At 31.4% G+C, this 17616-nt stretch overlaps 1 protein-coding gene across 1 annotated transcript in view; it reads right to left on the bottom strand.

Moving 5' to 3' along the window:
* The window catches only part of LOC145278199 (uncharacterized), a 322851-nt gene that overhangs the window by 104317 nt on the left and 200918 nt on the right, over nucleotides 1-17616 (bottom strand). Inside the window, exon 4 of the mRNA XM_080130486.1 lies at nucleotides 13125-16700. Coding sequence (XP_079986612.1) covers nucleotides 13125-16700 — 3576 coding nt within the window. The remainder of the gene's footprint in view (nucleotides 1-13124; nucleotides 16701-17616) is intronic.

Raw genomic sequence — 17616 nt, 5'->3', positions numbered from 1 at the left:
TTTCTTTTACAATCAGAAAAAAAAGAAAAGAAAACAAGCAATATTAGTTTCTTTTTTTTTTTTTTCTTTTTTTAATCAATAGACAAAAAATGTTTTCTCAAATCAAACTATATGACATGCATTTTGTTTTTTGTTTAAAGGAGGGGTAAAAAAATTTCTTTAAATAAAAATTGACTTAAAATTATTCATTTTTCTTTTTTCAACTGTTCAACAAACTTTTCCTGGGTTAATGAGAATGCTTCTTAAAAAATTAAACAATTCACAACTGATGAGGGAAGTGTGGATTCATATATCTCCTCAGGGTAACATTTTTTGTAAATCATCTAAATATAGATGTTACTCAGAATAAACTTGTAGAGAATCCCTATGCATTAAATAACTTCAACCTCAAAGACATTGTATCAATAGTATGTCAACTGTTCCCAGTAAAAAGTCATGTCTTCTTTGGATCATAAAATTCAAACAATTTTAAGTCAATCTTTCTAAGTAAACAATTTTTTTTTAATGTACATGTTACAGTTAAAAACAATACAGTAATTAATTACAATCAACAAAATAAGGGTAAGATTTGAGTTCCTATGAGCCAAAAAAGAATAAATATAAATTGATTGATCGGAAATTACAACCACAATCATTTCCTCCTCTGTTGTTGTCTTTCTTGACTTCATTTTTTTTTTTTTTTTTAAGTAGATTTACATGACAATGCATGTTAGAATTATTATGATGGAGAGGTTAGCATCAGAGGTGACAGAGTCAGCAGAAAAAAAAAAAAAAAAAAAGATTTCAGCTCTAAACTATTTTAAATATTTAAACTACAACTCCCACAAATATAATAAAAAGAAAATAAATGAATTGCCGACTCTCGGCTGCCTACCTCTAGTTAGCATTGAGCAATACACCAATCAGCAGTTCGACCAAATCTGCCGCTGCCCTGAGGAGATTGTCCTACTAACAACTGGACAATGACAACTAAAAATCAAACCATCTGTTGTCCTCCTCTCGATCTCCTAGTTTGAAAAGTAAACATCTTGTGTCTAGTTAAATGCATACAAAAGAAAAATGGAAACTTTTTTCAGGAACAAGGTGTTTCTTAAAAAACAAAAATAACTGTTTGCTCATTCTGGGCTGTTTCAAGGAAAAGTAAATTGATAGATAATAGAAGTTGATGCATATTTGGGTTCCTGTCCAAAATTCTCTCTTTATTAAAACATAAAAATAAAGAAAAATCTGTATGATGTACATATATCTGTTACAAAACGAGAAAATATATTCCCAAAATTACATAAATTGACCAAGTAATTTTTTTTTTCTAAAAAAATCATTTTTAAAGACTAATGAGAATTCATGGGTATTACAACATAAATATTGCAAGTTTTAATGATAATCGGGTTTTCTTTCTTTGTTTTAGACTGTTTTCAAAACGGCGGACAAGACTGTTTGTTGCTCTTCGGTTACTGATAAATTTGATTTTCTTAATTAAAAAATAATATTACTAGATCAATTTACATCATTTTCAGAATATGCTATTTCCAGTTCATCACAGATATACACATCATACATATTTTTTATTTTTGTTTTTTAATATAGAGAGAATGCTGGATAAGAACCAATATTTCTATATATCTTTCTGAAACGACTCTAAATCGGGATAACATAACAAAAAATAAAAAATATCTTGCTCCTGAGCAAGAGTTTCCATTTTCTTTATTTTGTTTAATATTTATTCATGTTTATCATCTCTCAGTTGACAAGTTAAAAAAAAAAAAGTAATGCAGACATGCAAACACTTCATTTTAAGAGATTCTCTCCTACATCAATTCATCCACAATTCATAGGAACAAAGTTATTTAATCGTATTTTTACACAGGATGATTAAGAGGACAAGAGATTGATTTTTAAAGTACATCTATGAAGACAGAGGGAGGTAACAGACAGATTTTATTTTTCTAACCCTTTCATTCTTGTCATTTAACTTTTTTAAATTTTAATTTTCTTTGAAAAAAATTATTCCGTTTATTGTGTAGAATGAAAGGAGAGGAAAAAAGAGATTTTTTTGTAAATTATTTTGTATCCAAAAAAAACACATTGAAAAACAAAAAACATTTGAACATTGTTTTTTTTTTTTTTTTTTAAATAAATGAACATCACCCAGACTCCTTGGTAGGAAGGGATTGTTTGAACAGAAGTGTTGTTTATATTACACCCCCTCCCCTATCCTAATCAGTCAAGATAAAAGGTTGAGAAAAACATTTCCTCCAAAATGAGTATAAAAAATAATTAAAAATAATTTAAAAAATTACTCATAAAAGATTCTTCAAAGAATGGTATACATGTGCCAATGGTTTATTTGTTTATAAATGGCATAAGGGCATTTTCTTCCAGTCGAGACCGCAGAAGAAATGTAAATTCATGAGTATCAGTCACTACCAACACAACTGGTTGAACAATAACATTGAATATATATATATATATTGTCCTTTTTTTTATAACATTAAAATCATACTTGAATGAACCAGAATTTTGGGTTATTTTTAAGATAATTATCATCAGTAATGACAATAAATATGATTTTAATTTTATGTTATGCAGTCCTGTTATTGTGCCTTAAAAGTAATATTTCAAGTATTTATGAAAATCAATCAATTTTTTTATAAAGATTTTCAAATTTTATTATCATTTAGATAAAATCAGTCAAGACAGCCATTTTGAAGATTTAATCAGGACATTTAGTTGGATCAAGCTCTTCTCTTGCTGATTAATACTTAAATGTGGTTTTTGTCTCATGTAAATGTTCAAAATGGTAACCAATTATGAACTTTTCTCAAAAGATGACAAAATTTTAAAAGCTTAAAAACAAACTTATCTGCTTTTACTAAAACTTGAAATGCAACTTTTCAGTACAATAATAAGCCTGGCATAATAGAAAATTAGAATCATATTTACTGTAGTTAATGCAGATCGTTACCTAAAAATATGAAATCGTTAAATGAGTAGACATGAATATTCAGTTGTACATATTTATATAACTCCAGCCAAGACAATCGTCAAGCCAAATAAGAATGAGTGATGAATTATCATTTATTTACTGTTGATCCTTGAACAGACAATATATCAAGCACTAATCTCCTCTTTTTTCTAATCAAAATATAAAGAATTTAGAAGTGAAAATCCTTTAAAGAGATTAGAAATAGAAATGTCTATTCCCCCACCCGTTTTTTTTTTTTTTTTTTTTTTTTTTTTTAATTTTTAAATTTTTTTAATGTTTGCCACAAAGATGAACTCAAATGTTTGTTGTACAAACAAAATCTCACTTAACATTATCAACTCATCGTAAGGACTATGCAAAATAATAAGATAGGCGAGACAATTCACTATTGAGGAGAGTGCATGTAGGTAACCGATTCTGAGCATCACTAATTGTTTCCCTTGATTGTGCTCAAAAAGGACCACATCATTGTGGGTCCCTTTTCTTAGAGCACCTACAAACTGAAGAAGCCAGTATGGATTATCTATGATTGCGTTCTACTGCTCCAGAAACATGTACAAGTAATTTTGTTCCAAAACTGTTATTGAATCATACAATGATACAACCTGAAATTTAATATTTTATTTATTGATAGCTCTATTAGATATTTAAAAATTAAATATGGAGTTAAATTTTTGCTTTTGGACATTGAACTGATCTCAAATATATAATTTTACTTGTATATTAGTTTAAGTCTAATAACTTTGAGCTTCACTTCTAATGCCTTATATTTTTTTTTTATTTATCAACAAAAAGATTTAAAACGATAAAAGTTTATGCATCCAATTAGAAGTCAAGCGCTACAGAAAATAAAACACAAATGGCAGATTGTTATATATTACATGGCAGAAAAGTGCTTATAGAGTAAAGATAGGGTTGGTCAAAGGCTAACTACGACTAACAGGGGTTTGATTCTAAGCCCCTCTCTCACTCAATATGTGGATAGATATCAGATTGTTCAGCAATTAAATATAACATTGTAAGCTACTGTTCAATGCTCATACTTCCCTCTAAAAAAACCCAGAGGAAATGGATGAATATATATGAACAAATGATTAATAAAACATGTTAAAAGACATCTTGAAAAAGAGTTAAAAACATATTTAATTTTAAAAAGGAAGCACAAGATAAGTGGATAGTCCTTAATCCCCGGAGTTTCGAAGAAATACTCTCCTTCTCATCAGAGGACAGGAATTAGCAAAATGCGGGATCGGATTTTGCATGTAAAAGTATTGTAATTTTTATATATATATATATATATACACACATACATGTCTGTGTGTTTCCTATAGAAAAGGAAGATAAATTACATAAAAAAAAAAAAAACTAAGGGTATTTGAAGTGGTTGCTTTCACTGTGTATTGCTACAGACCAATAATGATTCACTCTGATGTCTCAAGAATGGCTTATATCACAAGAGATGGAGATCAACCAGTAGGAATATTTGTGGTTCGATATTGATTACTGACTTTCTACCCACTTTTAAAAAACTGATTAAAACTTACAATTTAAATAAAATACACTGGTTAAAAAAAAAAGTAAGCAAATCAATGTAGATACTATATGTACTTTTGTCTATGTTGATCTAATATACAAGTCAAATTTCGATTTGGGAGAGGGGCTTTGTGTATTGAGTGTAATTATAGTATTTCTATTATGAACACTTTTAGAATTGATGTCATGCATTTTACATGGTCCTGGGAAACTTGTGCAGTATATACTTTGTAGCAAATTAGAAAATTCTTCATAGCACCATATGGTAGTATAAAATTTTGAAAACTTTGTGCTTTCCTATGTGAGTGAATCTCATTATCACCTGTAACTTGTAATATATAATGTGACTCTTGTATCATAAAATAAATTGACTGCTTGAGTTCATGTCTCCCTTTTTTACAGGTGGAGAGTCAGGTGGTTTCACTCCTATGCCAGGGTAGTCCGATATGGTATGAAACACACAGGAGTGAACACATTGAAAGAGTCGATTTGCTTTATACTTATATATATACTAGCCATAACCAGTAGATAAATCCATCAATTTCTGAAACCAAGAGTAACTAGCAACCGTTTTAATTGTACAGTTATTTAATCATTGAAGTCCTTCCAAATTTTAGGTACAGATGAGTAATTGAAAATATTAACGAAATTACAGACGTTTTTTGGGGGAGGAAAAAATATCCCATTGCAGTACTTATTAGTTTTATGAGGACGTTGTGTTTAAAAATCTTTTTAGGATAATCAAAATTACTTGTAAAACTAATTATAAAAAAAAAAAAACATACTGAGGAAATTTTTTATCATTTAACGATGTCTCCATGTAAATTTACTTGACAACACACAGACATAAGAAAAGTATTCTAATTTCATTTTATTTCTAAAAACAAAGCCCACAAGAATATCCATTGTAAATTTTCCTTTTTTCTTAAGAAATGCCTGCATCAAGGAAATACTCTGAACTTGTTTCTTGCTTTTTTTTTCTCCTAAAATATTTTTTTTTTTCAGGAAACTATCATTACAGGTGAAAATAATCTGATAAATTTAAATAAGTTTTCAATTCATGAATATTTTATAAGTTTTTTAATTATATGAAACTAATGACGATTTTATACATTTTCTTTATTTTTAGATGTTTAAGTAATTTTTACAATTTTTTTAGGAAATTAAACTCCTTTCAAAAAGTATATAGAATAGATGATTCACCAAATTTTCATAAAAGGCTGCTATGGAAACATAATATTCTTCCTTTATTCTTTGTTAAAAATAATTTACCTTTGCTTTTAATAAGTTTTTACATAAAGTGAAAATGGTTTTGATGATAAAAAAATTTGGCAGAGAGGAGGGGAGTTATCTAGTACTTAAATTTCAATCTAAGAAACGATTATTCATGTATCCTCCCCCACCAATCTTTTGTACAAAAAATTAGCATATAAAAAATTCAACCAATATTTAAGTATATATGATAGTAAAACTGATAATTATGATTGGTTGTCCGGTACAGCAGCCAAACACAAATAAAAAATAATACATAGTTTTATTTGTACAAATAAAATAAACATTCTTAAATTTAAAAAAAATAAAGAAAAGAAAAACCCAACTGTTTAAAACAAATATATTAGCATTGGTCACATGATCATCACAAAACACTTTTCAATGCAAAATAAAATTTCAGCATTGCATCAGGGACATTCCCCTCATTTTAATCAATGGTTACAATAGTAGTGGCTAAGAATGAAAATAAAATGACTGCCACAAAATAATTTAAAATTATAATTTATATAATACTTTGTACAAACCGAAATACTAAAATATACTTCTTGAGTAGGATGAAAAATGATGATAATGAAATGAGCAATTACATATTTTTCAAGTCTCTCCCATACTTGTTTAAAAAAATGCACATATTTGTGTGTGTATGTGTGTGTGTGTGTGTGGTGCAGATATACATATGTGTCTATAAATATGTGTGTATCCATATAAATGGGGTATGTATGGATATATAAATATACATGTATGTATAGAAAAGAAAAAAATCTGGCCCATATTTCTTTATTAAAAAACAAACACATGCACACACATACAGAGTGGTGTGTGTACATAAAAAAGGAAAATAATCTGACCCAGGTTTCTTTTTAATAGAAAGACAATAAAATTGAAGCATGGGTGGATTAAAAAAAAAAAAAAAAAATTAGAAAATAAAATAGCAAGTTCTAGAGAGAAAAGGATTTTGGTTTTGAATCGACACTTAATAAAAAGAAAAAAAAAAAAAACTGTATTTATAGCTACTTATATATAAAACATGATTTATTGGAGGGGATGGGGCATATTCACTGTGGTAGTAGTGGTAATAATCTTAGCAGCAAAATTAGAAATGCCGCAAAGGTAATTATTTTCTTGAGATCAAAATAAGTTCACTAATTGCAAGTTGGGATCTGATTGGTCAATATTCAAATAATTGATTAAGACATATTCAATTTCTGTTCATCTGATGAGTCTCAATTTAAAATATATCCTTAAAAAGAGAAGTTACTATCCTTTAATAAAATACTAAAAGCAAATTTTCATCTCTTGCTTATATCAAAAAGTACTTCAAAAATTTAATAATATATATATTTTTAAATTGCTGCTGGATGTATTTATTTTCTTGGTCATGGATTTGAAAACGATCAAGAGTTGCTTTTATCATATCTAATAATAATAAATGAAAATTTCACACCATCTATTTGGCCAGCAATTCATTTTAACAACTGACATCATTAAAAATATCTGCAATTTCTTCTCCGACATTAGAGAAAGAATAAGAATTATCATTTCAATAAATATATTTTTTTTTTTGCTTACTTTTTTGCTTTTTTTTTTTTTTTTAATTTTTTTATTTTTATTTTTTTTTATTTTAGTTCCATTATTGATCAATCAGAACTAATCCATTCTGAAAGCAGATAGCAAAAAAGTACAGAAGCGTGCACAAAAAAGAAACCAATTCAGCCATTTTTGTCTCCATAACATTATATGTGTACGCGTATGCACAAACTTTATATAGTATGATACCTTATTTAATATGCGGAGGTATTTTTCTTTTAGAAGGGATAATATCCACAATTTAAGCTTTTCTTTTTTCCTTGAAATTTCATTGTACCACTTTATATGTTCTATATATATATATATATATATATATATATATAGATATATATACATACATACATACAAGAAAGGACAACTTCAGCTCAATAAAACAACCAGTCTAGGTTCCTGAAAAAACAGATGGGGTAGAGCAACAAAAAAAAAAGCCAAGTCAATGGGATTTTTTTAAAGAATACCTTGCTTCATCAAAGTAACCGAAGGGCACAACACATAAAGAGGCTGCTGCAAGAACACCACGTTTTGGAGAGGTCTTTAAATAAAAGATAAAATGAGAAGAGCTCAATGATTTTGCCAACAAAGATTGTCACAAGTATTTAAACATTTACCATTTTTACAAGTAGTGGTCAGAGGAGGGGGGGGGGCATCCATCAACTTTTCTAAGTTCAGAGAAGCTTTAATAAACAAACAACCAAGTAATCAATGTAGTTGACAACAATTTTAAGAGAGAGAGAGAGAGAGAGAGAGAGAACCTTTTTATAAGACTAAAATTGATGGATAAATTTTTGTATCATTTTTATTTTGGCCTATGGTTAACTAGTAATATTGAAATAAAACTGTTGATTAATAGATACCCATCTGTCCAGAAAAAATAAATATTTGGTTATTTGATGCAGAAATACCTGCAAAGATCATCTGCAGACAGAAATACACCTGTTGCTAAATAAATAAAGTAGATGTAGGCAATGTCCTATAAAGTGTTTAGTATGTGTTGGTGTCCTAAAATATTAACTGGTCCAAGGCAGATCGAATAGAAGGCTGCTGGCTAGAAAATTTGAAAGATAAACTTCTATCAACTCCTATTCTTTCCATTTATTTGCTGCAGTTGAGCAATACAAATATATAAATGTTTTTTATACATAAGTATTTGTCGTCATTTTTATAAGCACATCGCAGTAGCAATATACAACAATATCAACTTTCTGGATTGTTTTGTTGTTAGCCTTTGAAGCAGATAAATTGTTATTGATCAACAGGATGGGGCAGGGGAAGCTTATTTTTCTTTGTTTCTTTCTTTTTGAAGACATGTAGAGTTATTTTCACTGCTAAATTCTAAGTACAGATATTTAAGCTACGTTTTATTTGGAGCACAAAAAATTTTTTTTTTTTTTTTTAATTCATATCAATTTCTTCCCATTCAACAATGGATATATTTCTTCTTGCATTGAAAATACTGGACCTTTATAAAGCATCCTATTTCAATAGCGATGGGGTGGGGGGTAGTAAATGATATTTGTGGGTGAGGATGTTTTGTTGTTAAGCAAATCAATAAATTACCAATTTCTTTGGGGAGGGGAAGGGTGCAGATATCCTGCCATTCTTTGAAATTATATATATATATATATATATATATATATAAGATTCCTTAAAATATAAATAAGAGAGAAAAAATAGGGTTCTAATTGAGCACCATCTAAATGAATATATTTTTTATAGATAAAAAAAAAAAATACAATAACATAAATAACTTAAAAATTCTTGTGGTTTCAATATAGATTCACTTTTATATAAATTATTAAGATACATCTACGAGACATTCACACTTACAGATACATATAGACATATCCTTAGCAGTTAACCTTTGTAGCCAGAGGTATTTTCATTTATCTTTTTTTTTTCTTTTTTTTTCTTAGGAAACACTGGTTAGAATGCTGAGGAATAATATTTTTATCAAAAATCAATTTAACTAATGATTAATGGGTCATTTTTTTGTTGTTTTTTTACATGAGAAAAAATAGAAAAAAAAATGTCTGCCAGTTGTAACTAAAGAGAACAAAGAAATTGTTGACATAACTGGTTATTTTTCTTTTTTTTTTAATAAAAAAAAAGAAAAAGTTTTAAAAACTATTTGTCAAATTTTTAGTTTTTTTTCTTTATTTCCCCAAAATAAGATTTTTTATTTAAAAGTAAACATAGCAAATAAAATTAGAATCTGAAACTAAATAGATGGCAACATGGCACCAACATTTATTAATTAAAACATTCTTTTTTGTTTGTTAGTTAAATAAATAAAATAATTGTACATTTACTGATGAGGAGAAAAAATTAAATTGCCAGGAGGAATGTGGGGGAGGGGGGCAGCACATCAATATGATCACAGAACAAGACCAATTCACCAATATGATAAAAAAAAACAAAAAACTTTTCTTTTTCATATGTGATTACAACTCCTACAATACTACAGCATTGTCATCATCCACAGAAATCATGACTTTAAGAAAAGTGGCAAATGTTGCTGCTTCTCTATGGCAGTGATGGATGGGTAAGAGATCAGTCATGTAACCTTAAAATTATTCTCGACTTCATTACTGACAATTCACAAGGAGTACAGTAGGAAAAAAATACTAAGACAAGCTTCTAAGTCGAAGAATTGGAAGACAAGACAAGAAAAAAATACAAACATTAAAAAAAGACAAACAAGAAAACAGTCAGCTTAACACTCTTATATAAAGAGACTTTGTTAACCCGGCACAAATTTTCTTTTAACATAAGTACATTGCAGAATTTGTCTCATTTTGAAATATCAGACCTTTACTTTTTAGAAATGGAAAATATTTTAAATAGTAAATAAATTCTCAATAAATAAAGTGGATGCCTTGAATAAAAATTGAAAGAGAAACCTTGAGATTTTCAGTCTGAGGTCTTACTGAACCATTTGGACTTTCTTATAGTAGAGTTTAAAACATTACCTTAAATAATTACAGTTTTGGTGTAACGTCATAAATTTATGATTTACATATTTCAAAATATGAATTTAAACATAAGCTAAAATAAAATAAATAAATGGTTAAATATTACAACTACTGGAAATTATTTTAATAGTCCAAAATATCTTACTTAAAACGTGTAAAAAACAATGTAATATATATTAGAATTTTGGCCCATATGTATATTTTGGATCCAAACTGATTTCATTAATATATAAATTATATATATAAATGGACACTCCCATTAAATTGTGACATATGAAGTTCAGACATATTGTCAGAAATCCATGGAAATGGTTTGTTATACAGTGGTGAAAGTTGAAATGCAATTAGTCACAGGGTCATTGAAATTACAGATGGGTGGTCTGTTGGTCTTTCATTTGGTTGATTATTTTTTGTCTTGCCCTATTTGGCTAGTATCATCTAGGGAATAGAGTTAGTCATTTGTTATATCCTATTTCTTTCACAATAAACTAAGATCTGTATCTTATCATTTTACTTATGCCTATCCATTATCTGACACTGCTAGCAAGTGTGATCTATCCATGGCTTTGGTTTAACAGAAACTTGACCTGCAAGGCTGAAGATACCAAATATAACCACTTCTTCAGTCAATGTTTTGTCATATATGTATATATATATATATAAAATTATTTATGATTTATGATTATTGTTGCCTCTTTCAGAAATAAAAAAAATTATTAAAGTTGAGCACTGTCTGGGGAAATTGAAAAAGTCGGTCAGCTAGTGTGCAAGAATGTTAACTTCTTGTTACTTGATCACTCTAAGATTGCCTGTATTAACCGTTAAGCTTCATTAATGTTAAATTTTCCCATTAATTTCATGGTGATGAACAGTGGCTCTGGGGTATGTTCCTTGCTAACAAAGCCAAGGATGGCTTCATTGTGGGGTTCAAATCCTTCAACCAGTGTTGATCGTCATCTTCTGCACTGATAATTACGTAAGCATGAAACATTAGTATCTGTAGATATATAAAAATTATTTATAATTATATAGAGTTTGGGGGAGGGGGGGGCGTCACTGATGAAGGGAACAATGATTCCCACTGAACATCAAGTTGGATGGTCTTTCTGTATCAGTACCACAAATAAAATAACAATATAAATTAATAGACATAAGGTGATAGATTTCTCCCACCACTAGCAGGGTTTATGGCTCAGACGTCAGTCACTGACGTCCCAGTTTCAAATATTACTAGATCTAGCTGAAACAATGAAAAACGTATCTATGGATAACTATATATATGTATACATTTCTTGATAGTAATAAGTTGAAAGAAAGAGGATGGGGGGGGGGGTCTAGTAATTATTTCCAAGAAAATGATTCAGTCTTTTAAACAATCTGTTCCACTTGTTTTTATTTACACGGCTACACGGTCCTTTATACTCTTTAAAAGATAAAGCTACATATTTAATACATCGTTTTCAGACACAAATACAATTGAAGAAAAATCATTTATACAAAAGATAGTTTCTGTTTTAACTAGCCTGAACTATAAAAAATCATTTAAGATTATTTAAAATTATGATTTAACAGCAGTTTGTTGTTCTTTTTAAATAATTTCAGAATACAAATGCATTCATTCGACTTTAAAATTGTACCTGTTGGACGATAAACACTAGATAAAATACACTTTCTACATTCTATAGCAAATTTATGATTTGTACAAGATTATAGATTAATTAAAAGCACTATTGTATTTCAAATGGCTTTTTAAAGACAACAGTGGGGTGGGTATTCTTTCATATAAAAAATTCTTGCTTTTGTTTTTTCTTCCTTTTCAAATAAAAATTCTTCGTTATGTCAGCCAATATTAACTCTTCTAATATTTAAAATTCCTATTGTTGACTTCAGTTTGATAAGCTTTAAGAACTCAACAAAAAAAATAGACAATTGATTACAAAAATAATTTAACCCTGATCTTTTTTTTCTTTTAGGATGGGTGGGGTAGGATAAATGTTTAAATTTTAGAAATTAATGGAAATAAAAATTTTGAAAATGGGTTTCTTTTTAAGAAAGCTGACCATTTTAGCTTGTTTCATTTCTTTTCTTGTTCATGCCTTCCTGTTCTTCTATTACATATATATATATATTAAAAAAGAATTATTTTCCCACCAATATTTTTTAAGCAATTACTTCCCTCCCACCTTCCAATGATAACCCTTTTTAATATGCAAAAAGGGAAAGGAAGGAGTGGGGAGAGCATAACAGCAGTACGTTTGTTATAAGAGTTAATTCATTATTATAATTCTTTTCTTGCCTGTTCTGTTTACATATTTCAACTGGCAGCAAATCCAATAGTGGTGCAAATATGTAATGCAAGATCATAAAAGATTTTCAAGGAATATTTTTTTCTTCCATTTTCTTAAAAAATCTCTAAATCTGTCATGACATATTTATGACCATTATTATCATGTATATGAATGAAGACCATGTAATTCTACTGAATGTTAACATTAGTAAAATAAAATGGTAGGGTAAATTTTATATATATATATATATATATATATAAAATTGTATTTTAGAAAAAAAAAAAAAATAGAGAAATTCATATCTGGCTTACTTGTTTCCTTTGATGTTTTTTTTTCATCCCCCTTTCACTTTAAAAAATAAGAAAGAGAGAAAAAAAAAAAGTTTTTTTTTCTTTGCTGTATTTTTTTTTGTTGCTGTTGTGTTGTTCTCTAGCTTTCTTTTTCTCTTGTTCGACTGCAATTTTTGTGATGTCAAAAGTGTTTATGGCAAAGTTCACAGGTAAAATGCTGTTCGCCTATGTGTGTCCTAAAATGCCGAGTAAGATGAGTTGCTTCAAAAAACTTGGAGTGACAAATTTCACATTCATAGGGCCTGTCAGTTGAGTGTGTCCGTCGATGCACCGTGAGTGTGTAGGACTGGGAGAAGGCCTTGCTGCAAACTTCACATTTGAACGGCCGCTCGCCAGAGTGTGTTCGCATGTGTCGTGTCAGCGTATACGACTGAGAGAAGGCCTTCTCACAGACTTTGCACTTGAAGGGTTTCTCACCTGAATGGATTCTCTTGTGCCTGGTCAGGTGACTTGGCTCTTGGAAACACTTGTGACACACTTCACACTCAAATGGCCGCTCTCCTGTGTGAGTCTTCAGGTGCTTCTTCAGAGTCGTCAAATTTGTAAACACCCGATTACAAATGGAACATGCTTCAGACACCATCGACTTGGAGCGGTTGGTTTTCTTTTTCTTTTTATTGCCACTACCACTGTTGCCGTTTGAGCTATCTGCTTTTAAGGAAACGTTGTCTGTGTTGTCGTTGATGTCGTCATCGCCGCCGCCACCGTCATCATCGGAGAAGGTTTCGGTTTTGCACACAATTAGCTTTTCTTCAACTAAAGCATTGTCATCATCGCCCACCATCAAGCCATCTTCCATTAACAAGCAGTTTTCTCTTAATTCGATTGATGCGGACTCGACATTTTCCCTGAGAGTATCCAAATCAAATGCGTCAGAATCCTTGGAGAGATTCGATTCTCCTATACTGTTTTTAGTGACATCGGTACCGCACACGGCTACTGCTAGATCCGCTGCTGAACACATGGAGCTTTCAATTTCAACAGTAGGGCCATCTGTGGCACACAAGCCATTGCCTGTACTCTCTATACCAGCAGCTGCAGCCATGATAGTATTGACAAGACCACTAGAGGCACAAATGTTACCTATAGATGAAACTGTTTCACCATTATTTGTGATCACTGCAAGACAGGTGTTGTTGCCCGATAACATGGTTGCTCCACCAGCACTAATAGTTGGGAGAACTGTAGCACAGGTGCCAATCGTTGGTAAGACCGTACCAAGGGTAGGTAGGGCAGTCATACAGGTACTAATGGTTGGCAAAGCTGTGATGCAAGTGTTGATAGAGGGAAGGGCAGTCATGCAGGTGCTGATCGCTGGAAGAGCTGTCACGCATGTACTCATTGTTGGTAGAACTGTTCCACTGGTTGACAACGAGGAGCTATCCATGCTGTTCTCTGAACCAACAGTTCCGTTATTTGTTGCAATGACTAAGCCATCAGTGCTGTTAGCAGTTTTGACCGTTTCGATTATTTCAGTTTTTGGTTTGTGTGTTCTCATATGCCTGGTCAGCGTGTATGATTGGGAAAAAGCTTTCCCACACACTTTGCATTTGAAGGGTCTTTCTCCAGAATGAATGATCTTATGCCGCTTCAGATTGCTTGGTTCCTGAAAACATTTCTTGCACACGTCACATTCAAACGGTTTCTCACCAGAATGAGTTTTCATGTGTTTCTTTAAGCTGGTGGCATTGGTAAATACCCGACTGCAGACTGTACACGTCTCAGGAACCGAAGATTTTGGTCTGTTTGCTTTTTTCTTTTTAAATGGATCTTGACTGGATCCATCGGAGGTCACTTCATGCCCGGTGCCGTCCTGTGTCAAACACACTCCGTAACCAGGATCGTTTATAGGTTCTGTTTTGATAATGACACCATCAGAGAGGGCATTTGCTTTAACATCTGCTTGACATATACCCTGAACAATTCCCTCCGTAGAATTTATAGCCTCTTGCGCTATATTAGGATCACAAATGATATTTTTAGCTACACCAGTAACACAGAGATTGGAGATATCTGCAGCACATATATTATTCTCTAAAGTGATGGCAGTGCAAATGTTGTTTCCGAGAGCATCTGTAGTACATATGTTATTGGCAAGGACCTCTTGTGTGCAGATATTATTAGCGAGACTGTCTGTTACACAAATGTTCCCAGGACTATCTGAGGTACACAAATTGGTGCCGGAAAAGTTGATGTGTGTACCTGGACTGTCAGATACACATATATTGCTACTTGGGCTGCCGGCCACACAAATATTACCCATAGAGATATCAGCAACACATACGTTGTTCATGCGGATATCAGTACCGCAAATATTGTTCATAGTTATCTCTGATCCACATACGGTTCCGATCTGGATATCTGACGGGCAAATATTATTCATGGAGATATCACTATCACAAATAGCATTCATCTGGATATCTGATTCGCAGATATCTTGCATTGCTATATCTGATACGTCGGCCATGGGGATTTCTGCTGTGCAGACATCCCCCATAGGGATCTCCGACTCGCAGATATCAGTCATCGGGATGTCTGATTCACACAGATCATTCATGGGGACATCCGATCCACAGATGTTATCCATTGGTAGAACACTGTCACAGATATTCCCTTTAGAGTTGACCGTTCCACAAATGTTATTGTGTTGTTCAACACCCGATGAATCACCCGGTTCAACAGTGACGGCGTCTGAACTGACTTCTAAACTGTCAGAGTTGTTGGAAAAATTATTCTCCATGCCACTGGAATCACAAATCTTAGTTTGAGAATGGCTGGAATCACAGAGATCCTTTGCACAGTTTTCTTCATTCGCCGAGTCACCACTCTCAGCCGCACCTTGCAAGATACGGTTCATATCAGCACCAATGCTTTCAGTGTCTGCCGCATCTAAAGTTTGAATTATATTGCCAGCACAATCTGTTTCTGAAAGAGAGTTGACAAAACCATCCGCTTGGTCGTCGATTTGGTTATTTCGAGGTTCCGAATCAACAATGGCATTTGCTATGATTTCAGATTCGGTGGAAAATTTATCATATATTCCCAGTGAATTTGCAGACGAGATTCCCAGGCAGTTCTCACTATCTGCAAGTTTGTCAGTTCCATTTGGTACATGATTTTCAATCTGGTCAGTGTCATTACCACTGCCTTTCAACTGAATGTGCGCATAATTACTTATTTCGTATATATTGTTAGTGAAATCTTCTAAACAATTAGCATCTTTGTTGGCGACTGTTTCCAGCTCGGAACCATTATTGAGGGTGCTTAAATTTTGAATACTCTCAGTAGCAGCCCTTGTCTCATTTGTCACATTCTCTGGAGATTGGGTTTTCCTGTTATTTTCCAATAATTCACAGATGGAATTTTGATTCGTCTCAAACTCATCAGTATTGGCGCTTGTGAAACTTTCTGAAAAAGATTTATCATTCTGACAGTTGAGGAGTTCACTGCAAGTTTCCCCTAAATGGTTTTCCTTTACTTCCGCAGCACCCAGGCCTTCCAAAAGACAATCATCTACATCCGCGGAGGAGACAAGCTCATTAAAGGTATCATCGTTTTCGCACAAACTCTTTTCTGTATTGTCCTGTAGACATGCAACACTTCCGCTATGGCTGGATTCGTATGTAACATTCCTGGAGCTTTCTGTTCCAGATGAATTCTTTGTTTCAGATTCAACAACCATCAGACTGTCTAAAGTCATTGACTTTAGAATAATTCACTCTTGTGGCCTGAGTGCTGCAATTTATCTGAAGTGTTTGACTTATTAGCACCAATAACTTCAATATTTTCAGCAGAAAAAGTATAGAAACCAATTTAGATCCTCTTAGGAAAGCAAATGACTGCCAGTGATATTAATTCCGAGTTCACTTGTGGCCCCTGCTGCATTTGTAAGAGCTAATATGCCAGTCCACCAGGGAGTATCAATTCACAATGCAAACCAGTATCTGGAAAATAAAAGAAAAACAAGTTTATTAGGTATCCTAAACCAATATTTTATTTTCATTATATCTAAAATATTTTAGATCTTTGCAAAACACACTAATACCAAATTTATTTTGGTAGCATAAGTAGCCAACAAATGATGGCTGTTTAAGATTGTTGAAAATGAGAAGACTTACTGTCTTGAGTAATATTACTCAAAAAACAAATTTCATAGTTTCATAGTGTATAACTAAAATTGCAGACTTTGAATAAGTGACGATTCCTTACAAATATAATCTTGTAAATGAAAATTAATTATAATAAAAGCAAAAATTATTAGATCAAATCATAATAAATATCCTGAATACTGTGCAAAATCCTATTAATATTAACTAGTGGGACCTGTGGAAATTCCACAGGGGACTCATTCATATGTAATATATTGATGTTAGCATTCTGTAGATGTTCAGTTAAATGGAAACGCTCTGATATTGTAGCTTTTTTGTTAAAACAGCTAAAGTATTTATCTAAGCTAGCACGAATGCCCGGTAAAGCCCGGTTGTAAAGTATGCTTAAATATGATATTTTAATTCTTGCAGATTTTGTATATATTATTATTATAGAGTTAATGTTCTATTGATTTTTATGTTATAAAGTTGCGATTTCAAAAATAAAAAAATATATCCATATGACTTGGGTGCATTAGC

The sequence above is a fragment of the Euprymna scolopes genome, chromosome 6, assembly GCF_053919585.1.
Source record: "Euprymna scolopes isolate OS-2025 chromosome 6, ASM5391958v1, whole genome shotgun sequence".
NCBI lineage: Eukaryota > Metazoa > Mollusca > Cephalopoda > Sepiida > Sepiolidae > Euprymna > Euprymna scolopes.
The sequence above is the reverse complement of the archived record's forward strand: the minus strand, read 5'-3'. Positions and strand labels throughout refer to the sequence as shown.